Source organism: Capsicum annuum, chromosome 5, assembly GCF_002878395.1.
Source record: "Capsicum annuum cultivar UCD-10X-F1 chromosome 5, UCD10Xv1.1, whole genome shotgun sequence".
In the NCBI taxonomy this organism is placed as follows: Eukaryota; Viridiplantae; Streptophyta; class Magnoliopsida; order Solanales; family Solanaceae; genus Capsicum; species Capsicum annuum.
In genome coordinates this window covers 25,367,162-25,395,105 of record NC_061115.1, presented here as the reverse complement: position 1 = coordinate 25,395,105, position 27,944 = coordinate 25,367,162, and the positions used below count along the sequence as shown (strand labels likewise).

The following is a 27,944-nucleotide window of genomic DNA, read 5'->3' as shown; positions in this document are numbered from 1 at the left end:
AAATAACGTAGTATGATTGTTCGTAAGCCTCAACCCTGGGCTTCTATCCATTGACTATCCTACGTCATTAGTTTTTCGTATTAGTTTAGTTTCTTTTTAGTTTACAATTCTAAAACTTCTTGTTTACTTTTTCTCAATCGTTAAAATAGAATTGGATAGATATTTAACACAAGTTCCTGTGGGATTGATACTTAGGTTTCATTAGGTTACTTTCTACTTGATAAGACCATGTACACTTCCGTGTGCGCTTGGGCATCGTTAGCTTCCACAATGGCTATCCGTCCAATGATTGTGCTTCCCTATGCTGCTATTGAACCCATGTTCAATACTCTTGATAATCATTGATGTACTCCTGAGTTTACTTTTAAGTTAACTAGATCACCAAATTTTCTTAACAAGAAGCCTAGCATTCCAAAAGAGTCAGATGAAATGGTTGGGAAAATAAAGAGTGCAAAAAATACTATGAACAGTTCCTTAGGACTTGCGGGTAAAGAAGATGTTTCATAAAAAGACTGGGATATGTATTCAAGTGTTAACCTTCCCCCAAACTTTGGGTATCAAAGCTTGGAGGGAAGAAGAATGAGATTGGGATGGTATTGTAATCAAGTAAGGGATACTGGAGGGAAGAAAAATGAGAAAGATGCACCTACTATTGTAGTTGGACAACGGGAACATTCGAGAATACCACGTCATCATTACCCTTAATCTCAAGCCCAAGCTCTATATAATCACTCCCAAATTCCATTATACTCTATTTTCCTACCTCCATATCCAGTATATAGCATACAACCATATGTCATCCCCTTTCTTGCTCACAATGGCGCGTACTAACTCCTCAGAGTCATCCTCCAACTCCTCAGAGTCATCCTCTAACTCCATAAAAATATCAAAGTCCTTTTAGGCCAGATGTTCGATCCAAGTCAAATAATGAAAAGAGCCAGAAGCCTAGGGGTAGTTTTACGCTAATTGTAGAATCGTATACCAATCTGTTCTAGAGATCAGCATAATGGGGCATGATCACTCCTCTCTTTGGGTATACTCCTGACCTGCATTCAAAAATTTTTTATCCTAATTTATGATATGCATATCATTCTAATGTTCAGGGTCACAGTATTGAAAATTTTCGTTCATTAAAAAAAGAAATAGAAAAGATGATTCAAGATAAATTTATTATGGTGTACAATATTGATAGTGGTGAAAGCTCTAGTCATGGTGATGGGTAAATCAGTGGCTAAGATATCAAGCTCAGTAATTAGAAATTCACTCCTGTCCTTACCAGGATGGATTATTGGTAGTTGTTTTATTTTCCTTTTTATTTTTCAAATTATCTCAGGGTTGTAGTTTGGAATGTATCTTGTTTTGTTTCTCTGTTGTCTTTGTTTAAACCCTTCTATCTTTTCTTTCAATGAAATATGGTGTCCCTTATTGTTTTGTCTTTTTTACAGAACACATTTTATGTAGGTTCTAGTGATATGACATGTTTGCAAAATTTTCAATCAGATCTTAAGATTCAATTTAATCATGAAACTTGAATCAGAGGGGTAAGTTAGAAAAAAAAAACATCTTAGAAAATAGGTAGAGTGTTGAGACATTTGGTGATCAAGCTGAAGCCTTTTTATAAAATTAAAGCAGTTATTTGAGAATCACAAGAATAACTTGGTCATTAATTGAAAGGCATATCAAGAGGAACAAATAGAAAATCAGCTCCACGGAAGAATAGGTCATTCAATTTGAGGAATGTACAACAAAGGTGGAGTTGTATGTTGTACAAGTACAGAAGAAGTAGTGACGCACAAGCTCAGTTAGATTTAGTGTTATATAAAATATCACAAATGAGCTTTATCTCCTACTTTCATATTGCATTCTATGTTCTTGCATTTTAAGGATTGATATGACGAAGGCATTTTATTCTTCTATCCAAACATAGTGTCATCCTATGTTTACCCCGTTTGAGATTTAGTTCTATTTTTCTTTCATATCCTTCTTTTGGAATAAAGATAGAGTCAACAAAGTTTTAAAGAAAAGTGTCGAGCAAAATGATAGAGTCAAGAGTTAGAAAGGTTTCAAAAAAAAGAAAAAAATGTGTCAAAGAGAATGAAAAGAGATGAGTGTCAAGGAAAATTGAGTCAGGAAAGTTTCAAAGAGAAAAAGAGTCAATAAAGGGAAAAAGGGAGAAAAGAAATTAGAATCAAGCAAAAAAACAAGTTGTCAAAACTATGTTTTACCTGATCCTTCTCTTTCGGGGGTAAGATACGTAGGGTTTGGTCCAACCAAATAAACAATTTAGAATTACCCAGTCAAAAGAAATTAGGGCATGAGTTAATCTTCACTGTTTGAGTCAATTCCGAAAGTTATAAGTGTCACCCCACTCCAAGTGTCATTTGGGCCTCATACCATCCCTTCTTTCTAACCTATCTAAAATCCAAGTTACAACCAAAGAAAGACCTTACTTTGAGAATGTCAAGGCTAAGTATGCAATGGATATGATGAGGCATTTGGTACTACTTGTCATTCATAGCATAAGAAATCAGGAGAGAAATAAAAATGAGAAAGTCTTGTTAGTAAAAAAACCCCACGAACACCGTAAGCGGTATGAGTTAAGGAAATATTAATAGGAGAGGCTTGTTGGACAAAACCCTTCAAGGTGTAACCAGTCGAATGAGGTCTATAAGTGCAATTGAGCAAAGGAAGCAACTCAGTTTTAGGGCCATAACTCAATAACAATTGGTGGAAAGTTTGGATGAAAAGATCAGGCATCTTAATCCAAAAAGCTTGGCATAATCATTAGAGTTGATTGTCATTTTCAAATAAATTTTTCTTTTCTTGAATTTTAAAAAGGGACAAGCATTGTCTTTTTTTCTTCTCTATATTTCTATTTTTGTCCTTTTGAGTCTATCATTTGAACAGAAAATCTTTTTTTTATTGTCTTTGAGTCAAGTCCATGTAAAAACAAGTGAGAAAGGATTTCAAAAATTTCTACCAACTTCTTCAATTTCAAAAAGCAAGACAAAAGGAGCGCGCATGAATGATTGTAAGCCAAAACAATATAAGCACAAAGTTTTGTCAGAAGACAAGTTTAGGGAATTGAAGAAATACCAAAGTTCGAAGGATTCATCTGAGAGACATAACAAAATAAAAATATTGTGTTTATTTTAGAGTCACTTTTAATAATCTGAGTTTAGGTCAAGGGTGCAACAAGTCGATGACATACACCATTAGATAAAAGAAAAACTAAATAGGATAAGTACAAGAGAAATCGCCTCAAAATCCAAAGCCACAAGTCAACCACCATGTTTTAAACTCACAAGTTTTCTTTGTATAAACAGGAACTCTAGCTACCTTCAAATTGAAGGCTTCAAAGCGTAAATATCCAGAGATGCAATTCCTTATTTCTACAAATACAATAGGCAGTGTTGTTGTACAGTTTGGTAATCACAATTATGGTAAAACTCATCATCTTGAACCCCTAAGAAACACACTCTTTAATTTGGGTTTTTCATGTCTCATGTCTAGGAGATGCACTTCCTAATGTGAGTTGTTAATCCTAAAGATGCACTTTTAGTTAGAATCTCTCACTTTTAATCTTAAGAGACAGACTAGTTGGTTTTAGTCATTCAATTTTATCTTTAAGAGGTGTATTTATATATTAGAGTCTTAATTTGTCTTTGCATTTTGTATTTTTTCAAGTAGTTGTGATTGGGTATGACACCCGCAAAATTTGGTGATCATTAACTAAAGATAAAAGTTATATTCTTGTTATTTGGAACTTCACTTCAGTGATCCTACTAGAAAATGAGACTTTACTTTTATGGAAAATAAAATCTTTCTTTATCATAATCTTTGTTTGGGATAATTTTCATTCCAGTTTTGATTTTGATTTCAAGAGCCCGCCTGGAGAACAGGGTCATGAAATTACAAGCTGGGAGCTTGCCCGGAGAATAGAGTGAGGAAATTACAAGTCGAGAGCCCACCCAGAGAATAGGGTGATGAAATTGAAAGTCGGGATCTCACCTAGAGAATAGGGTGATGAAATTGCAAGTCGGGAACCCGCCCGGAGAATAGCATGATGAAATTGAAAGTCGAGAACCCGCCCGAAGAATAGGGTGATAAAATTGAAAGTTAGGAGCCTGTCCGAAGAATAGGGTGATAAAATTGCAAGTTGGGAGCCCTGCTAGAGAATAGGGGGATGAAATTGCAAGTCAAGAGCCCACATAGAGAATAGGGTGATGAAATTGCAAGTCGGGAGCACTCTTGGAGAACAGGATGATGAAATTACAAGTAGAGAGCCTTCCTAAAGAACAGGGTAATAAATTGCATTTTGGGAGCTCACCTCGAGAACAGGATAATGAAATTGCAAGTTGAGAGCCCGCCTGGAGAATAAGGTGGTGAAATTAAAAGTCGGGAGCCTAACCGAAGAATAGGGTAATGAAATTACAAGTTGAGAAATTGCCTGGAGAACATGGTGATGAAATTGTAAGTCGGAAGACCTCCTAGAGAATAAGGTGATGAAATTAAAAGTTGGAAGCTCGCCAGGAGAACAAGGTGATCAAATTGCAAGTTAGGAGCCTACCCAGAGAACAAGGTGAAGAAATCACAAGTCGAATACCACCCAAAGAATAGGGTGATGAATCGCAAGTCTAGAGCTCAATCAGAGAATAAAGTGATGATATTGAAAGTCAAGCAAAAGGGTGATAAGATTAAAAGTCAACAGATTTGAAAAAAAAGCAAGTCAGGATCTCACCTGGAAAATATGGTGAAGAAATTGAAAGTCAAACAACAAGATAAAGAAATTGAAAGCCAAGCCACAAGTTGAAGAAATTACAAGTCAGGAGCCCACCTGGAGAATAGGGTAAAGATTTTCAAACTCAGGTTCACATTAAGAAATACCACTTATAGAACATGGTCAATTTTGAGTTTATCTCCAACACTAAATTTTGTATGGAGAAAGTATCTATTCTCAAAGTTCAATCCAAAGAAGACCAGATATTTTATCACTTTTGAAAGCATTGAAAACTCAAGTCAAGAGTCAAGAGAAGCTGCATAGATAGGATTTTTTGTAATTTGATTTATCTTGATAACTTATAAGTTTTATTTTTTATATAATAACAGAGTTGTGGATTGAAACCTCGACAAGACCTCACTCGACTCTTTAAATCAGTATAGTTCCTCTCTTCGTCAATCTTGAAACTACATGTGACCTGACTCTCACATAACTTGAGATAGGTAGGATGCCCAAAATCAAGACTCGATTACACTCTGGCCTTTTATTTCTTCCTTTTGAATAATGGCAGGATCAAAATTTATCTTGTTGTCAACTTCTTTGTCTGCAAACATTTTGTGTTTACAAACAAAGAGGGATATGATGTAGGCACATAATTTTGCCCCTCCCGAAAGTCAATTTTATCCATTTACCCACCTTATCGTACACCCCACCCCTATTTAATAACTTTTCCACAAAAAGATAAAATAAACAATTCATAACAAAATTAAAACTTCCCTAATAAAATATTGATAACACACCATCGATTATACCTATGTATCCCCCCAGGCCTCCTCCTTCACATTTTCCCCTCCCCTTAACAGAATTCATGAGATATACACATACTTCATAATTTTCATTCACAGGAACAATACACTACCCACTATATACAATTCACACAATACATAATTTATATTTTTTTAGAAAACAATATTCACATTCACTCATAGAGACTACTCACATACACATACTACATACAGAAAAGAGGGAGAGACAGAGCAATGGAGAAATTTCACCATTAATGACAAAAACACACACACACATAGCCAGTGATAAAGAGATTGGGAGATAGATAACAGGGAAAGAGAGGACAATTATAAGAGAAACAGAGGGTTGGTTGAAAAGGGAGTGGATGGAAACTGATGGATTTTAAGTTTTTCAATGAAGTTTTTGTCAGAATCATCCATCCGTCACTGTATTCAGTCACTACAGATACAAAATCTAACCCCAAGTAGCAAAAACCATAAAATACCGACCAAATTATCCCCATCCCTTTGTTTCCCCATCCCTGCCGACCTCGCCGACGAAGCTCACCAGAGTTTCGATGAGTTAATTTTTAAATCAGCGACCAACAACCCCAAAACACAACAAATTCAGAATCCAAAAAAACCATAAAACAACTAAACAGACCCGTAACATACGATTTGTTTGTATTGAGGTTCGACTCGGGGTCTTTGGATGCGAATTTTATCTATTAATTTGAATAATATTTGAGTTCAAAAGCATCAAATTGAGGTCTAATTCAACTCTTTCTATCTTTTTTTTTTCATTGTTAATGATATATAGTGCATTGGAGCGAACAATGTTTGTTGGTTGATCTCTGTTGATGATGAATAATTGCTTATGTTGATGCATTGTTGATTTAGTTGATTAGGGATTATGATAAAATGATATCTCATTTGAGAATTAAATCCATATTACTTGGGAATGAATTTTAGGGAAAAGGGATTGACATTGATAAAAGTGAATGCGAATTTATTTTAATTCATTGTTAGTGGTTAAATTCGGAGTAAACACTAATGTAGTTAAATGCAATAGCACCATGATAGGTCGAAATTGGTAGGAAAATGATAGGTTGGTTAGAAAAATTTATGAATTGTGGATTATTGAAAATTTTGATGTTTTGTTGAATGATCTTTAATTTATCACATGGAATTGAAATTGTATTCATTTGCCAGGGAATGGCTCAAAGAATTCTCCAAAGTATCATGTTCGCAAAGGAGGATCATGATCAAGTCCTGAGGCATCAGATAAAACATAGCTAGAGTAATTAGAATAATTTAAATTTTTATTTTTGTATTTTTATTTTGGTTTGTAATAAATTGAACTGGACACTATTTTTGGAGTTTTGATTGTTTTGGTTGTTTGTTTTCTCTTTTATGTATTTTGTTGGTTTATACATTTCATAGTGTAATAAAATCCAATATAATCCATGAAGCTACTGTGGTTGAACCACAAGACTGAGTGTTTAACACCTTCCCCTAGATCAATAGAATTTCTTAACCGAAATCTATGTTCATGGATCAGTTTAAAGAGTCAAATAATTTTCAAAAAGAATTTCAAAAGGTGACTTGGCATACCCGATATATGCCAAGTATCGAATCTGAGTTTAATTATAAAAAAAATTCAAAATAAATTTTCATTTTTAGTCACTTTAATAATGAAACCCTTCTCGAACTTAAAATCAATATATTTTTAGAGGTAAAAAAAGGGGTGTGAGAGTCGGTATGATGATACCACTTTATAATATCTTAATAATTGACTCCCGAAATTGGTGGTCTGGTTGCGAGTAAAAGATTTAATTGGGCAATAATGGCATGTTGTAATAGCTAGCCGTGAAGGTATGAGTCTGATGTACGGACACTAGAAACTCATATTTGCCAATGTAATGTTTGGTCAAGGTGACTATATGCATGATATCACACTTATATTTTTGGGGATGTACTAGTCATCCCAGGTTTTTCACTGGTTAGTGTGGCTAAAACATACCGGTGCCCTTTCAACATGAGGGAGCTGAACCCATGTAGCATGTGGGTGAATTTTATGATGGTTAAGCTACACAACCCATGTTAAGGATTTAAATGCATGCTAAACTATGTTCCCTATCCCAACACGATTTATATGTATGCATGTGAATGCATATGGTTATTTGATTTAATTTTGAATAATGGTATTAGTTTATCTTTATCCTTGAGTACATGCTAGCATTCACTCCACTAACCATCTTCGGTCATTGTATCCTCACGTGGTGCAGGGATCGGCCATACTATTATTCCTCCTGCATGGTGACTTGGATTCAAGGAAAACTTTGAATCAGATTGAAGTGGTGAGCTTTCATACTCTGAAAGAGTCCATTTCATGTTATGGACTTTTTTTTATTATTGTTATTTCTTTGGTTCTGGTTTTGGCTATGGTCGGGGGCATGTACAGACCGAATTTTCTTTGATTCTGGTTAGAGGCTTTGTCAGATAATTGTGGGCATGGGTGGTGTCGGTATTAGTGTTAGAAGTGAAATTGGTATTGGCATTAGGAATGGTATTGGTTCAATATTTGGTTGTGGTTGTGTGGTTATGATCATGAACTTACTTTATTGTATTAGATTATTATTGTTTTATCTATTTATATATTTTGAATTCATCTGACATGGGAGTGCAGGGTGGGTAATGGTTGGGTATAGGGGGTGGTCTCCAGCCATTGTTGGACTTAAGATGCCCGACATGATAGGCTCTGGTTTGGGTCGTGTTAACCACGTGGATAATAAGTGTATCCACAGGTATAACATGCCTTAATTATATACTCTCAAATAATAAAATGTGACAAAAAAGGATTCTTGGAGTCTTTTGGGTTTTACATCATCCACTATAGCACCAGAATTCTTGATACCTTTGGATATTATAGCCTAGAACCCTTAAACAGGATCTAAACTAGTCTAAAAGCTCAAGGGTTTTATGTTTGTGATTTGTTGTACCTTTTAGATGGGTTATTTGTACTTTGCTCCTATTTTATGATTGGTCTTTAATTTTTTCCCTCAATACAAATAACTTTTTCACAAGATGGTTATATTTTGACATTAGTATATTCCACAAGCTATGCCCTACAGTCTTAAATTACTTATGCACTACTTAGCTTAAGCTTGTAGGGGGAATAGTTTGTCATCATAAAAAAGGGGGGAAATGTCATACCCCAAATGTTTTGATGATCTGTAAACTATTCTACTAAGGCACCTGATAGTCTTCCTATTGTGTTTCCATGAGACATGGTCTCAATTGATGTGTTCCTTGGCAGTGACGTGCTTGACTACAGCTGAAAGTTGTACTTTCCTACAGAAAATTGGTGGTGCAGAAATAGAGGAACTGTACCTCGACAACAACAAGACACTTAGGTTTTGTAGTCTCATTTATAAGTATCCTTTGCTCACAACAAAACCTAGTTTTTACAAACATTAGTATCGAATTTCAAAAGCTAGTAAAAGATCCTCAAGAACACAGTTTACACAGGGACCTGATTGCTTGCTTATCTTAAGTCTAATGTGTCTATTGTATTATTGAGTCATTTGGTCTTATACTGTAAATCTTCTCCTGATTATAAAGGATAGTAGATTTGTAGCTTGTCCAAAGTTTAGTTTGAGTTGAAGCAACTAGAGTTGGTTATTCGAGTTGGGCATAAGTTGGTCAAGTATTTAGTTATTTCTTTCAAGCATTGTGTCCTAGGTAGAATTACCTAGGATGTATGACTAGATTTAGTCAGTTCTAAGTATGTTAGAGTTATCACACTTGTCTTGTAATAGAGTTATCATAAGGGTTAGTGATTATAAGAGTTTATAATCACTTAGTGGTTTGAAGAAGAATAAAGTTTTGGGAATCTTGAATGTCAGGTCGTGGTATTTACTTCCCTTGAGAAAGCAAGTTTCCACGTAAAACTCTTCTGTTTCTTACTTTGATGCATTATATCTTCTCTAGTTGTTACTATATTCTTAAGTTTAGGGACCTGGTTCGATTGTGTATTAGTAGACTTATATATTTTATCAATTAGTATTACAGATATCTCTCTCTAAAAAGTAACACCTAGAGAGGATCCACCTCAAATAGTTGCTTCATTAAACCTGGAAGAAGGTTAGTCAATCACCATACCCTCGAGATTCAATGGCTAATACTATATCTGGTGGAAGACAAGAATATATGAATTTATAATGACAGAAGATAGTGATCTAATTGATGTTATTCTTGATGGTTCATATATTACTAAGAGGGAAGTAAAATAATGAGAGGTCACCAAACTCATCCCCAAAACTTAAAGAGAATATGATGAAGGTAATCATAAAAAGATTGAAAAGAACAGCAAGACTAAGAAGTTTCTAATATGTGGGATAGGACCTAATGAGTATAATAGGATCTCTACTTGTAAATCTGCTAAAGAGATCTAAGACTGTTTGAAAATTGCTCATGGGGGAACTATCCAAGTAAAAGAGTCAAAAGTTGATATGCTTACCACTCAATATTAAATATTTACTATGAAGGAGGAGAAACTATACAATGAATATTCACTAGGTTTACATCTATCACCAATGAATTGCACAGTCTAAGTGAGGACATTAGGCCCACCAACCAAGTGAAGAAAGTTCTCAATATTCTTCTCAAGTCATGGGAGAACAAAGTCAGTGCTATTACTGAAGCAAGACACCTAAAAACTCTCATAATGGATGAGCTCATAGGAAACCTAAAGACCTATAAATGAAAAAGCAGCAGGATAAGAACGAACCAAAGAAAAAAATATTTTGGTACTTAAAGTAGCTAATGTGAAGACAATGAGAATGTAGCTTACATAACTAAGAGATTTCTTAGGGTTATGAGAAAAAATAAAGAATTTAAATGAAGAGGGATCTCTAGCAGATCAGCCACAGGAAATGACATGTGTTATAAATGTGGAAAAGCTGGCCACTTCATCAAGGATTTCCCAATACACGAAGTAGAGCACAAGACTATGGAAGAGGTGTACCAAATAAAGTAACACAGAAGGATCGATTTAAGACAAAGTGAGAAGTAGAACAGGTGCTGACTATGTTGTCAAGCAAGCCTTGGTATCCTGGGGAGACTCATCGAGTAAATCTGATAACTATCAACACCCTTAAGATATTTTGATGATGTTGATTGAAGATTCAAATAATTCCTTTGATTTACTCTTTGCATTCATGACCAAGTCTGATGATGAAAAGGTAACTCTTGTTGATTTCAAATAAAATCTTAATAATTACTCTCTAAAGAGATTTGAGGGTTTGTCAAGTGCCTTGATAGACTTCTGGGTAGAGCTTATTAATGAGAAAGATCTCTGGACTGAAATCCTTGAAGTTTCTGAAAATAAAAAAATATCTCTTATTATCATAGTGTCTGAGTTGGAAGAAAGATTAATTATTCTATAAAAATGATGATCTTAAAGAAAAGATGTTGAGTGACTATGTAGACCAATCTAAGGGAAAAGAGGAAACTAATAGTTTGTAGCTAGAACTTAAGAAGTTAGAAAAGTCTAAAAAACTTTTTGTAGCCTTCTTAAGTAGAAACTCCTAGCAAGAAGAGGACTTAATTCGAGTCAAAAAGGAACTTCATAAATCACTTAAGTAGACTGCTTATTCTAAATTATTGACCAGCCTAACAAATCAGAAATCTAATGGAGTGCAGGGTCTAGGTAGAAAGTATGTCAACCCCCTTTATCATCCCCATAATAAGTATGTCTCAGTGTTTGACAATCTTTTGTGTACCCATTATGGCAGAAAGAGGAATTTAAAGAGGGACTACGAGTCTAGAAAAAAGGGTGAGAAAATCTTTGAGGTGTATAATCATGATAATAACAAATATGATAGGAAATCTAGACTGAGGCATTGGGGACCAGGTACTCATGTAACAAACTGTCACTAAAAACTAGCTAACTGGACCAAAAGGTCTTTGATTACTCTTTTGTCATTTTATTGGGAACTTAGACTCGAATGAGTTTCCATGTCTAACAAGTGATTGAAAATACAGGTGAGAGAAAAATAAAGCATTCAATGCTGGTTCATGGACAATGAATGCTCCAAGCACATGACTGGAAGAACAGAAAACTTTCTCTCACTCAAGAAACTTCATGGTGGAATTGTCTTCTTTGGAAATAAAAAAGGAAAATATTGAAGGTATTGGTAAGAATGGAAGATGACCAGATCATGCAATTAAAAATATGTATTTTTTCAATGTATTAAAGTATAGTCTTCTGAGTGTGTCACAGATCTATGACAGAGGAAATAAAGTCAAGTTTAAGTTAGATAGATGCACTGTTACCAATATCAGTTCAGGTGAAGTGATTCTGAAAGCTAAGGGTGCAAAAATAAGTATGTAGTAGATCTTAGCTCATTTTAAGTGATGAGCTTACATGTCTTAGTGCTAAAAATGATAGCACTGAATTGTGGCATCAAAGACTAGGACATGTGAGCTCATTATTGCTAAATAAAATAGTTGTTAGGGACCTGGTCCATGGAATTCCCAAGATCAGATTTTTAGAAGACAAAGTTTGAGATGCTTGTGCTAGAGAAAAGCAGATATGGTCGTTATTCAAACAGAAAAAGTATGTCAGCACTACAGACCTCTAAAGTCGTTGCATATGAATGTGTATGGACCAGTTAAGGTTTAAAATAGAAGAGGAAAGAGGTATATCTTTGTAATAATTGATGACTTTTCAGGATTCACTTAGACTATATTCTTGAGAACCAAGGATGAAACTTTTGAATCTTTCATCTCACTTGTCAATAAAATTCAAGCAAAGTACAATCCCAAGGTTACAGAGAATAGATCAGACTATGAGACTGAGTTTGAAAATGCAAAGATGAGTCAATTTTGTGAAAATCGTAGGATCAGTCATAACTTCTCAACACCTAGGACCCCTCAACAAAATAAAATTATGGAAAGGAAGAACAGGACATAGGTAGACATTGCCAAAGCAATGCTGATAGATTCTGTTCTTCCAAAAAACTTATGGACTGAAGATATCAACATTGCTTGTTATGTGACTAACAGATGCCTTATCAGATTTATGCCAAACAAGACTCCCTATAAACTGCTAAACAACAGAAAACCCAAGCTTGGGTACCTGAGAGCCTTTGGATGTAAGTGCTTTGTCTTGAATAATGACAAAGATGATCTTGGGAAGTTTTATCCCAAGAGTGGTAAGGGAGTGTTTGGCGGGTATTTATCAACTAGCAAGGCTTACAAGATTTTAACAATAGGACCCTATGTGTTGAAGAAAGTGTTCATATCATTTTTGATAAATTAGGAAGTATGGAGAATTTAAGGTATAAGGATGATGTAGAACTAGAGAAGCTTCTACAAATTCAAAAAGACTCCTTAAATAATGAAGGAAGAACATATCAAAAAAAATACAAAAAATGATGAAACTCAGAACAATGAGAGTCATGGACATAAAGATGTCAAATCCAATGAGGGACCAGATCCTTCAGAAGATGATCTTGACGACACTGGTTTACTCACTCAGATTCCCAATAATCAAGGAAGTGAGGAACCCAACTCTAATCAAGAGAAGTCAAAAATCAGAGAGTCAAATTGGAAGAATAAGTCCTCCCATACTCTTGAGAATCTTACATCACCTTTGGACCCTAGAATGCAAACCAGATCCAAGGTAAGAAATCAAGATGCCTTTTCATCCTTCATCTCCATTATTGAACCCAAAAATATAAAAAAAGATCTAAAGGATATTGATTGGGTGTTTTTTATGTAAGAAAAACTAATTCAAGTTCACAGAAGCAAAGTGTGGCATCTGGTTCCTAGGTCTGTAGTCAAAGATGTCATAGGGACCAGGTGGGTCTATAGGAACAAAACGGATGAATATGGAATTATTGTTAAAAACAAAGCCAGATTGGTAGTTTAAGGATACAAACAAAATTAAGGCATTGACTATGATGAGACTTTTGCCCTTGTGGCAAGAATAAAAGCAATTAGAATCCTTATTGCCTTTGTTTCTTACATAGGGTCTAAATTATTTGAAATAGATATCAAGAGTGCCTTCTTAAATGGGTATCTGAAAGATAAGGTATATGTCAAAACAACCTATAGGGTTTGAATATATTGATCATCCAAATTATGTAATACAATTTAACAAGGCTCTTTATGGCTTAAAGCAAGATCCCAGAGGTATGAGAGGCTTTCCAAGTTTCTTCTTGAGAATGGACTCAAGAGGAGAAAAATTGTTAACATCCTTTTTTGAAGTCAAGAGGAGCAAATCTGTTTATAGTTTAAGTCTATGTGGATGATATAATTTTTGGAGCAACCTCAGATATACTGTGTAAAGACTTTGCCAAGCTTATGGGAAGTGAAATTGAGATAAGCATGATGGGAGATTTAAGCTTCTTTTGAGGTTTGCAAATCAACAAACTTCTATAGGGACTATGATTTGTCAAGAAAAGTATATCAAGGAGCTACTGAGAAGATTCTACATGAATGATGCCAATCCAATGGACACTCCTATAGGGATCAGCTACAAGTTGGACATTAATGAATCAAACTGTAAGATGAATTAAATAGTGTATGGAGGAATTATTGAAGCTCTTCTATACCTAACAGCTAGCAGACTAGATATTGTATTTAGTGTTGAAATATGTTCAAGTTTCTAGGAATGTCCAAAGAAATCTCACTTAAAGGCAGCAAAGAGAATTCTGAGGTATTTGAAGGGAACAGAGGACCTAGTCATGTATTTACCCTTCAGGTGACTCTTTTGATCTAACTGGTTATACTGATATAGATTATACAGGGTACCTTATGGATAGAAAAAATACATCATGAATGGCTTATTTTCTAGGATCTAGTCTGATCTCCTGGGGAAGAAAAAAGCAAAACTCTTGGCTCTATCCACGGCTGAAGCTGAGTATGTTGTTGCTACCTCATGTTATGGATCAAGAAACAACTTAAGGATTTTGGAGTTATCACAGACTACATTCTCTTATTCCATGACAACACCAGTTCTCTCAACATGGTAAAAAAATCTATTTCAACATAAAAGAACCAAGCACATTGATGTGATAGATCACTTCCAGAGAGACAATATTGAAAAAGGCACAATTTGTGTAAAGTTCTACAAAACTGAAGATCATGTGGCTGATATATTCACCAAGGTACAGCATAGAGATCAGTTTGAGAAGAACAAACTCAAACTTGGTTTGATTAAAATAACTTAAGTTTTTGTATAGTCATCTCCTTTTCTTCTCTCTACATTGGCTAAAATTGGAAGGCATGTATCCAAATGTTAGTTTGTAAACAAGTCTAACATGGTCTTTTAAATTTTGCAGATATAAATCCATGGTGAATTAGTCAAGCTAAAAAGAGTTGTGGGTCAGTCTCAAGAAGAAGAAAAAGGTCTAAAGTAGGGACCTGGTCCATACTATAAGGTTAGTACCACTACTTTGTACATTTTAAAATGTCAAAATAACCGCCTAAAAATGTCATGTGGACAACTATATCTCTTTCTCTCTTTCTCTTTTTCTCTCTTCAGACCATTGTCCCATCAAACTTTAAGATAAAGCAGTGTGTCCAATAGGGACCATGCACGTCACTTCATTTTAAGTCTAAGAGTCACCTCATTTGATCTCTATTATATACCCCCCTTTCCTACTTCATATTCTCCAAACCAATAACATATACGATTTCTTGTGAACCTACATCCTCATAAATATAAATTCTCTTATCCATGTTTATTTCTATTCTACTAGTTCAAAACTCTTACTCATAGTCAAATACCTCTTCCTTTATCTCCTGTTAAAACATTCTTGGAACAAAATGCTCTCATTATTGAACAATCTTCAGAAAATCCCTCACCAACTTTTGAAAACCCTTTCTCAGAAGAAAATCTTTCACTATCCTTGGTTATTGAAGGGCCCTTTGGGTCATGTATTGGTGAAAAAGAACTAGTGATAGACACTCAAATCCTTTTCTTGAGTGTAGACCTAGAAACCTTTGAAAAGATCCCTCATATCCCAAATCCATGTCTCAATCACTCTCTATTATTGTTCTTGAGAGCACCTCAACTAGTTCTATTCCTAAGTTAAGTGTGACACCTAAATTGTCTAAGGGACCAGTTCCCCATGCGGTTGTTAAACTTCCTAAAGTAGAAGAAAGTCTGTTTGAAGAAAATTTGCCTGAGGGGTGTGGAAATCCCCAAGGGGTGTTGAGGTAGGTGCTGAGTAGGTGGTTGAAAGTCTAACAAAATTAGCATCAACTTCTTCATAGTTCTTTAATTATCCCCTAAAATATTCCAATCCTAAATACAATGGTACCTCTATTTCTACTAGGATAGCTAAGAAAGTTGTTCATTCTCTAGTTGAGGGTAATCATAAGAAAGATATGTTTTCAAATCTCTCCTGGAATAGAGTAGGGAAAAGAGGATATTTAGGAAAAGAGTAAGTCTTTGAGAATCTTGTTCAACGATCTTACAGTACTCGGGGGCAGAGCAAAAATTAAAGAGTGATGCATTAAAGGCAAGCAAGCGAGCCACTAATAAAAAGCAAAATACTAAGAAAAATATTGCAACTGAGAATCATATGTTACCTCATAAGAAGGTAGTGGACATGATAGAAATAAGGAAATATAGACTAATGATGACATTGTTATTGTTGCTAGGAGAAAAGTAAAAGAATGGGATCTTCAAAGCCTGTGAAGCCTATAGAACCTAAGCCAAAGGGTTCTAGTAAGAAAAAACAATCACAGTAAAAAATAAAAGTTTTTAGAGGACCTGGTATTGAGGGTGACAGACAAGAGCATGAAAGGACTATTCAAATGGTTGAGGGACTTGGTTCCTCCTGAAAAAAAAAAGATTCAAGAGATAGTTCCTAGTCTCACAAGAAAGGAGAGACATGAGGCCCTCTAATCTTAAAAGGTACTGATTGGGAGGGTTTTTAACACAAGAATTTGAGATTAACCTGGAATGAATGAGCTTGTTCAGTATGTTGAACACCAAGATTGATTGCACCTTTTTAAGACTCGTGCACTAATGGTCTATGAAGATAAAATCAATGACTTCTTCTTTACATTGGAATATGTTGATAATGCATCCAGTATCACTGCAATGGTGTGAGGAGTCAAAATATTTCTAGATGAAAAGTTGCTTAGGAAGATCCTTGGCGTGCCTATTGATGGGATCAACTCAGTCTAGAAAAATGTCCTTCTCTTACCTTTGTGTAGCCTACTTCTAGGGTTGGTGGAGATTCCAGGTCTACAGTTAGAAAAAAGTTTCTAAGAGGTGAGTTCCAGCTGCTTTTCAAATTTATTAATAAGGTAATGCTACCCTACTCAGAGAAATGTATGGTAGCCTCTACATTAGACCTATTCTTAATGGAAGTAAGTTTGAAATGATCAATCTACATACCTGCTCTAATTCTTGAGCATTTTCATAAAGTGTTGTATGCCAAGGATTGAAAACATAGGCTTTCTTATGGATACTTCCTTACTAAAATCTTCAAGTACTTCTAAATTAAATGTGTAGAAGGTATTCAAGGGACTGCCAAACAAATATTTACTATAACCACATTGATTGAAAATGAGTTCATCAAAGGGAAAGTTGGGACCAAGTCCTAAGTGTTGGAGTTGTTGGATATTCAGGAATGCCTAAGTGGTGAGTTGGAGAAGATAAGGGTGACAATGGCCACATGCGATTGAAATCTCACAGTTGAAGGCTAGGATGCAATAGCTAATATCTGAGAGACCTGGGGCATCTACTATTCTGAGGGTTGAGAATGCTGAGTTGAAGGCACAAATCACTGCACTTACTGATGAGGCCTTGAGTCTTCAGGATGAGGTCAAGTATCTTACCAAACAGTTATTGAATACTCATATTGTGGAGAGTGCTCAAATAGAACTATTTATTAAGTCCCTAGCTCCCAAACCATCTTCTTCCTAGATTCATCTCCTTCTAAGCCCTTTGTATTTCATCTTATGTCCTCCTATTTTTGAACCTGGTTTTTTGTCTCTATTAATCGTAGTATTTTTGGTTGTTTAGTATTTTACTTCTTATAATGTAGCCGGTGCTAGCCTCTTGTTACTGAAGTATCTTCTCTTATTGTTGTCTACTACATGTATTATGTCTCTGCTCTTTTATTCATGACAGTGTAGCATCAGTGGCAATGCATTAACTTGTCTGCTTACTCATTTCTTAGTTTACTATTGTCTTTTTTAATGCTGCCAAAAGGGTAAAGTTGTTGGTTTTGATTATGAATGGACCTGCTGCTATTGATAGGGGTAATTTAATACATGGTAAAGTGGTCCTAACGGCAGATGGAATAGTTTATCATCATCAAAAAAGGGGAAAATGTTATTGATAGGGGGAATGTGCTACATGGGCAAGTGGTCAAGTGGTCCTAACACAGGGGGAATAGTTTGTCATCATCAAAAAGGGGAAAAATATTATACCTCAAAAAGGGCAACCTATTCCACAAAGGGACCTGATAGTCATCTTATTATATTACATGGGACCAGGTCTCATTTGAAGTGTGCGTTCACAATAATGTTCTTGGCTATAAGTGAAAGCTATACTTTCCTGCAGCAAGTTTGCGACACGGCAATAGAGGAACTGAACCTTGACCAATAGCAAGATGCCTAGGTTTTGTTGTCTCATTTATAAGGATACTTTGCTCACAACCAAACCTAGTTTCTACAAGCATTAGTATCGGATTTTAAAAGAAAGTAAAAGTTGCTCAAGAACACAGTTTAAATAAGGACCAGATTGCTTGCTTATCTTAAGTCTAGTGAGAGTGTTTTATTATTGAGTCTTTTGGTCTTATATTGTAAATCTACTCCCAATTATAAAGGATAGTAGATATGTAACTTGTCCAAAGTTTAGTTCAAGTTGAAGCAACTAGAGTTGGTTGTTCGAGCTAGGCATAAGCTGTTCAGGTATTTAGTTACTTCTTTTAACTGTTGTATCCTGGATTGAGTTACCTAGGATGTGTGACTAGAGTTAGTCAGTTCTAAGTGGTTAGAGTTATCACACTTATCTTGTGATAGAATTATCACAAGGGTTAGTGATTATAGGAGTTTGTAAAAACTAATGTTTAAAGAAGAGTGAAGTTTGGAAATCTTGAATGGCAGGTCGTGGTTTTTACTTTCTTGAGCAAGAAAGTTTTCACATAAAAGTCCCGTGTTCTTTACGTTGATGCATTATCTCTTCTCTAGTTGTTATTCAATGTATTCATAAGTTCAGGGGCCTGTTCTGGTTGTGTTTCGGTGGACCATATATTCCATCAAATTCTTTTTTATTTTCTATTATATGTTCTTCTTTCCTTTCTTTTATAGTTACAACTTCCTTCTTTAATATTGGGATATTCCATATATTTCTTGAGTTAATATTGACTATTAGTAAAAATAGCACACACATATTCATTGTTGAGATATAATTAGTTAATTATTATCAATTAGTACATCATTGTATGTAAACAATATCCACACAAGATTGAAACTTGACATAATATTGCAATGACTCAGTACAAATGCTTCTGAATACTTGCACAAACAAAAGAAGAAAGAATTTTACATATTTCTATTTTTTTTCTCCATGACTAATCTTGAAAAAAAAATATTTCTCTTATTTTTTCCTTTTGGTTTTATTGATTTTCTCTTTAGCCACTGTTTCTTGAACTACTTCCGGGCATAAGTTCTCTCAACATTGCAACATATTAGGCCTTTTTTATGCAAAATCCTCTACACATTGCACTGTTTCTGTAAGTACCTTATCATTGCTTTCACTTCTAATACTTCTGCTTCATTATTCCTTTTTGTTACTGAGAACAATCCTTGATCAATTACTTCTATTGATTTCCCTTCTCTTACTTTCATTTTCACCCATCCTACCAAGTTTGTATCACCAAAATATTCTTTATCTGTTGGTTTTTTACCCGTTAGGAGTTCAAGAAGCTTAACTCCAAACAAGTAAAAGTCCCCTATTACAGTGCACCTAAAACTCTGATAGTACTTAGGTGGCACATATCCTGGTGTCCCTGCTAGTGTGGACACGTTGAGATGTGTGTTCAGTGCGCTTATGAGCCTTGTCATGCCAAAATCGGACACCCTGGCATCCATTTTATTGTATAATAGAATGTTTCTTAACTTCATGTCAAGTGTATGATGTGTGGGATATAATTATGGTGAAGGAAGCAGAGTCCTTTGGCTGCTCTTCTTGCTATCTTTTCCCTTCCTCCCATGTTAAGATCCTTCTGTCACTCGTTCTTATCTTACCATGTAGCATTTCTTCAAGGCTATCATATTTCATAAACTCATAAGCAAGAAGTCTCTCATCACCAACCTTGCAATTTAAAAGACTAAGTGCTTGATTGATAATACATGATATCTTGGGTCATCGGGTATCCATAATCCGTCATCTCTGAAGAATGCAATTATCATGATAAATTTTACAATCTAAAGAGAAATGTGAAATTTCATAACACAAGTCTAAAATCATAAATTTATCAACATACTAAGGGTTCATAATTTTAGGTATGTAAAGAGACTAAATTTTATGGGAAAACATGATATATCAACTAATACAGACTGAAATCCACCAAGTTATGCATAAATTATTCTGAAAGGGGTTGAAATCTATAAAACATGCATAATACATCACATATTAAAACAACTGAGTTTAATCCATGAAAATTATGCATAATAACTTTGGATGAGAATTATAATAATATAATAAAATAAAAGAATCGGATTTTCAAGAATTTGAAATAATTGGTATTGACCCTAAATCATGAGTTCATAGAAATCATAACTAAAAATCATATTTTAAAACTAGGTTTTGGACATAAGGGTGAAAGGAACCCCTTATTGAAAACCCACATACCTGGACTAATGAAATCTTGGATTGACGCCTTGGGAATCTGTCTTTGAGAAAAATCATAGGCTTAGGCTTGCTTGAGAGTTGAATGCTTGATTTTTTGACTTAGAATGAGTTGGGGTAAATAATAAGGGATTTGGGGTGATTAAATACATGAAAACCTCTTATAACATTTAAAAAGACGTAGTTTTGGAGTTAAAAGAGTGAAAAAAGACCAAACAATCCTTCTAAAATCATCAGAGAAGTTGTTGGAATCGGTCCCGATGAGTTTGGTAATGATCTGTAGGGTCTGGGGACGAGAGTTGTTGTCACTGACAGCTTTGATAGTGCTTCAGTAAATGTCATAACTTTTTATTCTGATATCAGATTATGGAAAAACAGGATGTATTGGAAAGATAATTTAAATTATCATAACTTTTTACTCTAATATCGGGATTAAGGCAAAACAGGATGCATTGGAAAGATAATTCAAATATCTATCATTTGATGGGTATTGATAGAAAAAGTAATTCATAATCTAGGATTTATGTTCATTTTAATCTGACTGTAGCAAAATACTTCACAAGAAATCAATCGGTAAGGGAAGTTTTGACTTGACTATGAGTTAGAAGTTACTTGTGGCCTTAATACATGTCTAAATCATATCCAATACTATCAAAACATGAACTGTTATTTTACATGTACTTGAAGCATGATTCTATTCTTAGTTTAAATTTTTGGGGTGTTACATTATCATGTCCTAAAGTGATTTGTTTTCCTTCATTTTAAAGGCCTCATATTCAGTGAAAAAGTAAGGCAATTCTGAACTTCCTCACTTGACTTGTACCTTCATGTGAATTCACCAAGGCATCCTAGAATTTCTTAGCCACAGTACAGTTTGACACCCTATTGTATTCAGCTGGGCCAAGACCACAAACAAGAATGTTTTGGCCTTTGCATTCTTCCTTAATGCAACAAGATCCTCAGGGGTGAATTCACTTCTGAATTTTTCACTTGTTCTCTATCAACTGTCTCCATAGGAATTATTGGTCCATCATTGATCCTGTCCCACAATTCATAGTCCTCTTATTAAAGATACATTTCCATCCTATCTTTCCACCAAATGAAATAAGACTCATCAAAGAGTGGTGGTCTAGTTGTTGACTGATCTTCACTGTGTCTAATCGATGGTGTGGAGTTCATCACAATCTTATCTTAGGTGTTAACCCTTTCAAGATAACCTCGCTCTAATACCAATTTATAGAGTATGCAACCTATAAATTTACTTATAGCTGCTTAATTGTAGCCTAAGAGTGAAACAAGTTGTCTAACGTGTTTCAACTATGCAGTAACTGAATAAGTAAAAGAGATATTATTTTCACTTGGAAAACACCTGCCTCAAAAAAGTGTGAAAAATTATGGCATGTACCTCTACAGGATTTCACCCCATTTCACTAAACAACTTAAGCCTCAAAAACTATAAATTACAAGACTTCAATAATCTAGGAATTATAAATTCTAACTCCTATTCAAAGCAAAACTCACAAACCTCCTAATGTATGTGATTCCAAGTCTTCAAGTTTCTTAACTTGAAGACAATGATTCTAATTTAGTTTATACTTTACTGAGACTAGAATTACATTAAAGTTACAACTCAAGAATCAATCCCAATACATAAAGACTAAGGCTTTTTATCTTTCGAGGTGTCAGGACCAAGTTCCGCAATGTGTTCCTTTAGTCTTCAAGCTGCACCCTATCAAGTCAATTTAGCAATTGCCTTTTGGCATTATTAATGTGTGAGTGACTGTGAAAGTCACTGCCTCTATTTAAGCACAACTTTCTCTTCAAGGTGTTCTTCAAATCAAACTTCTTACTCTTTTAGAACTCTTGTCTCCATTAGAGTGTTATTCCAAGTAGAACTCCCACTTCAGCTTAACTTCTCTTATCTTCAAGTGTTGCATTCAATCTCAAATTCTTCAGATCCCCACATGATATTTAATTTGAGTGTATCAACTGTATTAGTTTGTCCGTTCGTGCAATCTAACACTCTTGTCTTCTTTCATCAATGAACTCTTTATGAACTCATCATGTTTTGCATGAGCATATGTAAACCACTTCAGCTAATATGTTTCAGCTTATTTATCAATCACCAAAACTTCATGAACTCCAACAGCAATCATTTAATGATAGTCAAAAATTTCGACTACAAGTTGAACTTTGACATTTCATCCCAAAGAAGAATTACCTTTTTTCAAATGGTTACACTAATTCTAGTCAAACGTTCACACTACTTCTAGTCAAATGTTCACATTAGTTCTAGTCAAACGGTCACTTCAGTTGTAGTCATATGTTCACACTAGTTCTAGAATCTTGTCAAATTTAACAAGTTTTGCACTTAATTACGAAACGTAGTGATAGTTTGTATAATTACCAAAGATGATAACACTTATAGTGTTTTCGCACGAAGCGAAAATATACTATATCAACGTATCCGCCTGCATAATAATAGTGAACAATATATCCGCGCGCATAATAAGTGTATCCTATGTATAGAGTATCTCTACAGAGGAATGACATTGTGTCCACACTTATAACGATAGTGAAACACATTATATCCACACGTATATAATATCTTTGTAACTGTACCACACAGATAATAATAAGTGTATCCACAGGTATAACATCCCTCCATTATGTACTCTCAAATAGGTAAATGTGACAAAAAAGGGATTGTTGGGAGTCTTTTGGGCTTTACATCATCCACTATAGCACCAGAATTCTTGATACCTTTTGATATCAAAGCCTAGAAATATTAAACAGGATCTAAACAATTCTAAAAGCTCAAGAGTCTTATGTTTGTGATTTGTTGTACCTTTTAGATGGGTCATTTGCACTTTGCCCCTTTTCATGTTTGGTGTTTAATTTTTCCCCTCAATATAAATAACTTTTTCACAGGACGAGAACATTTTGGCATCATTATACTCCACAAGTTATACCTATGACCTTAAAGAACTTATGCTCCGCTTGGCTTAAGTTCAATTCCTTTTCATTTTCTATTATATGTTCTTCTTTCCTTTCTTTTATAGTTACAACCTCCTTCTTTAATGATGTTCCATGTATTTCTTGAGTTAATATTGACTGTTAGTACAAATAGCACACACATTTATTGTTGAGATGAAGTTAGTTTATTATTATCAATTAGTACATCATTATATGTAAACAATATCCACACAAGACTGAAACATGACATAATATTGCAAAGACTTAAGTACAAATGCATCTGAATACTAGCACAAAGAAAAGAAGAAAGAATTTTACATTCTTTTGGTTTTTTTGTCTCCACAACTAATCTTGAGAAAAAACCATTTCTCTCTCTTTTTTTTTTCCTTTTGGTTTTATTGGTTTGCTCTTTAGCCACTGTTGCTTGAACTACTTCCAGGCATAAGTTCTCTCAACATAGCCACAACTTGCAACATATTAGGCCTTTTTGATGCAAAATCCTCTACACATTGCATTGTTATCTCTAAGTACCTTATCATTTCTTTCACTTCTAATACTTCTGCTTCATCATTCCCTTTTGTTACTGATACCAATTCTTGATCAATCACTTCCATTGATTTCCCTTCTCTTACTTTCATTTTCACCCATCCTACCAAGTTTGTGTCACCAAAATCTTCCTTATCTGTTGGTCTTTTACCCGTTAACAGTTCAAGAAGCACGACTCCAAACGAGTAAACGTCCCCCTTTGCAGTGCACCTAAAACTCTGATAGTACTCAGGTGGCACATATCCTGGTGTCCCTGCTAGTGTGGACACGCTGAGATGCGTGTCCAGCGCGCTTATGAGCCTTGCCATGCCAAAATCGGACACCCTGGCATCCATTTCGTTGTCTAATAGCACGTTGCTTGACTTCATGTCACGGTGTATGATGTGTGGGATGCAATTGTGGTGAAGGAAGCAGAGTCCTTTGGCTGCTCCTCTTGCTATCTTTTTCCTTTCCTCCCATGTTAGGATCCTTCTGTCGCGCGTTCTTGTCTTTCCGTGTAGCATTTCTTCAAGGCTGCCGTATTCCATGAACTCATAAACAAGAAGTCTCTCCTCACCAACCTTGCAGTACCCCAAGAGGGGTACAAGGTTCTTGTGCTTGATCTTTCCTAATGTCTCCATTTCAGCCATGAACTCCCGGTCACCTTGGCAGCTTAGCCTGATGAGTTTCTTGATTGCAACACTAGATCCATCCTTCAATGTTGCCTTGAAGACTTCTCCAAACCCTCCAGAGCCAATGAGACTTGCAGCTGAGAATCCATTTGTGGCCTCGATAAGTTGTGAGAACTTCAACTTCCTAAGCTGTCTTTGGAAAGTGGCTACATTGATGCTCAATGGCTCCTTCTCTTTGTCAATCTTCCACGTTGAAGCTGCATAATTAGCGCTCAGACTACTAAGCATTTTCACTCCTTCAGCCTCTCTTCGCCTTGCACGCATAGCAATAGCCCAAACAATCAAAATGCAGACTGAGGCAATGGAAATGAGAACTCCAAGAACAATGCTATTAGCCCAAGATGAAGTTGAATTTCTTTTTCCTCCTCCTCCGTCTCCATTCGTATTGGTGGCAGGTGAGGTATATTGGCATTCGGGCAACGGAACCCCACAAAGTCCTGGATTGTTTGCATATTGGCTTGCAGGAAGTGTACTGAGCTGACCCCTTTGTGGAATTTGCCCTGTCAATTCATTATTCGACAGGTCAATTTGAACCAAGAAAGAAAGAAGTGAAAATGAATCAGGAATTTGACCCTGCAATCTGTTATGTGATGCATCAAACACTCCCAAATTCTTTAGCCCTCCAAGTGATGAAGGAATCTCTCCTGACAATTGGTTGTGTGATATAACAAGCACTTGCAAAGCTATCATGTCACCGAATTCATCAGGGATTTTCCCACGAAGCTCATTGTAAGAAAGATCAAGGTACTCGATAGTTTGATACCGAGTAAAAGCACTAAGAACCGGACCAGAATACAACCGAGTGAAATCACAACTCTTTAGTGATGGAACCTGTAAAAGCCTTTCAGGGTGAATTCCATAGAACTCAAGCAATCCTCCAACTCCTTTGCATGAATTTCCCACATTTCGGACAAACACCAAAGTGTTACCTGAGAGAATTCCACTCAAAGCTTTAGCTCCTTGCTGCCTACCAAGTCGCGGTGGGATCTCCCCCGTTAACCTATTGCTGCTTAAGTCCAGCCAAACCAAGCTACTACAATTGACTAATTCACTTGGAATCTGACCACTCAAGCTGTTATTTGCTAGTTGCAAAACAGCCAGCCTTGAAAGATGGCTAAATTCTTTAGGAATCTCACCACTTAGTCCATTACTTGTGAGGGAAATCCACTCAAGATTACCACAATTGAACAATTCAACTGGTATTTTCCCACTCAAGTAGTTATTATTAAGAATAAGATTCTTCAAGTTGCTGCATTTTCCCAACTCCGCCGGTATATTCCCTTCCAAACTATTGTACCAAGCAATAAGCTGTTCAAGATTCTCAAGTTTTACTAGTTCTGATGGAATTGAACCATTCAAATAGTTCAAACTAAAATCAATTGTCTTGAGCTGTGAACATTGAGACAATTGAGATGGAATTGGACCATAAAGTGAATTATCTGGTGCTCTCAGCTCTTCCAATGAGGAAGCTCCAGGGCATAAATCCGGTGGTATTATCCCCTTGATCATGTTGGAGCTAAAGTCTATGACGCGGAGTTTCTTGCAGAATGAAAGGGAAGCAGGAAATGGACCAGAAATCTTGTTGCTACTCATTTGCAAAGTCTCTAAAGAAGCTAAATTCTGAAGGATGGAATCAGGAAATGAACCAGTTAGATTATTGTTCGACAAATCAAGATTCTGAAGAGAAGAACATGATGAGAAGGAATTCGGAATTGAACCAGTGATGTTGTTATTAGAAAGCTTGAGTTCAAAAAGTGAACTACATGAGTTTCCCAATTCAGATGGAATCCAACCTGTTAAATGATTCTTGGAAAGATCCAATCTCTGCAAGCTCTTAAGCTCACCAAAAGAATTTGGAATTGGACCAGAAAAGTAATTCTCAGCCAAAACAAGTTCTTGAAGAGTTGTACAATTAGATAAAGCAGCAGGAATTGAATCAGTTATCTGATTCCCTGACAAATCGAGACGTAACAAGGAATTACAAGTCTCAATCTTAAGATCAGAAATTGAGCCTGTGAGATTATTATAGTCCATTGAAAGATACTGCAACTTATCGGTATGCAACAAGAAATTCTGAGGCAAAGAACCTGTTAAGTTATTGAAAGAAAGACTAACATATTCAAGATTTGGACATCTTTCAAAGAAGTTCTCAGGTACAAAGCCTGCTAAGCCACTAAATGATAGTTCAAGTTGCTTCAAACTATAAGGTAACTGACTCAAAGACGTTGAGGCATTTACATGGAACGAATTTGAAGACAGATTAAGGACAGTTAACATATCTAGAGAGTTAAAAGGGGAAAAAGAAACCTCTCCAACAAGTTCAGATTGCTGAAGATCAAGAGTTGTAACTCTTCCAAGACTATTGCAAGTGACACCATTCCATGAACATGGATTATTTTTAAGCTGCCATCCTGATAAAACACCAGAAGGGTCTTTTTGTATCATGTTCTTGAACAACAAAAGTGCCTCCGCATCAGTTTTAATGGAGGAAGCAACCGCGTTTTCGGATGCAAGAATCAAGGCAAAAGCCAAGAAAATGAATGTTATAACATAGTGGAAGAATTGATCAAAATGGTGTGAATTAGTGTCCATTATCAATGCAGAAAATAGATAGAAAAAAAGATGAAAGAAGAAAGAAGAGAGAGCTTAGAGAGTAAGCTTTTGTGAGTGTTGGAAGATGATTGTGTTATTTTGAGGAGAAAATGAATGTCAAAAGGAGCACAAAAGGAGTAAAGAGAGTGCTTACTATGATGAGAAAAAATTCCTCATGGTGCAAAGCAGAAGAGCTAACTTTTGAAAAAGTAGTTGTCTTTCCTTTTCTTACAAAAGGGCGCACTCAAGCTCTCGCTATATGTGGGATTTAGGAAGTTCTGGACCACAAGGGCTTGTATGCAACCTTAAATTTTGTACTTGTGTACAACAACAACAATCCATGGTAATCCCACATGTGGGGTCTAGAGAAGGTAGTGTATACTCTACGTTATCCATACCTTGGGAGGTAAAGAGGTTTATGTTTTTGATAGACTCTCGGCTCAAGTAAAGCATTGTGTTTATTTATTGTTAATTGTTCTTAATTTTGTGTTCGTGTACAAAAACAATAACAACTCAATGTAATTCCACAATTTGGGTTTAGGCAGGTTAGTGTGTACACACTTTGCCCTACCTTGGTAGGTGGAGAGGTTGTTTCTAATAAACCCTCGACCCAAGTAAAGTGTTTATGTTTGTTTGTAGTTGATTTATTTAATGAAGATTTTTGTAAATTGAAAAAGGAGGGAACACGAGAGGAATTTAAAAAAAAAAATAATGAATTGAAGTATATTAGTCATTGGACCAAAGTCTTGGTAGGTGATGTAGTT

General features: G+C 35.5%; 1 protein-coding gene and 1 pseudogene across 1 annotated transcript; both read right to left on the bottom strand.

Moving 5' to 3' along the window:
* Window positions 1-19,216: 19,216 nt before the first annotated feature.
* Window positions 19,217-22,551, bottom strand: LOC124898449 (annotated as a pseudogene).
* A 982-nt stretch (window positions 22,552-23,533) lies between these two features.
* LOC107870463 (serine/threonine-protein kinase BRI1-like 2) lies at window positions 23,534-27,338 on the bottom strand. Its single transcript, XM_016716998.2, has one exon. The coding sequence runs from the start codon at window positions 27,178-27,180 to the stop codon at window positions 23,782-23,784; it is 3,399 nt and encodes a 1,132-aa protein (XP_016572484.2). The 5' UTR covers window positions 27,181-27,338; the 3' UTR covers window positions 23,534-23,781.
* Window positions 27,339-27,944: the final 606 nt, after the last annotated feature.

Excerpts from the sequence above, each read along its gene's own strand:
- LOC107870463 (XM_016716998.2), bottom strand. The coding sequence starts at position 27,180 with ATGGACACTAATTCACACCATTTTGATCAATTCTTCCACTATGTTATA.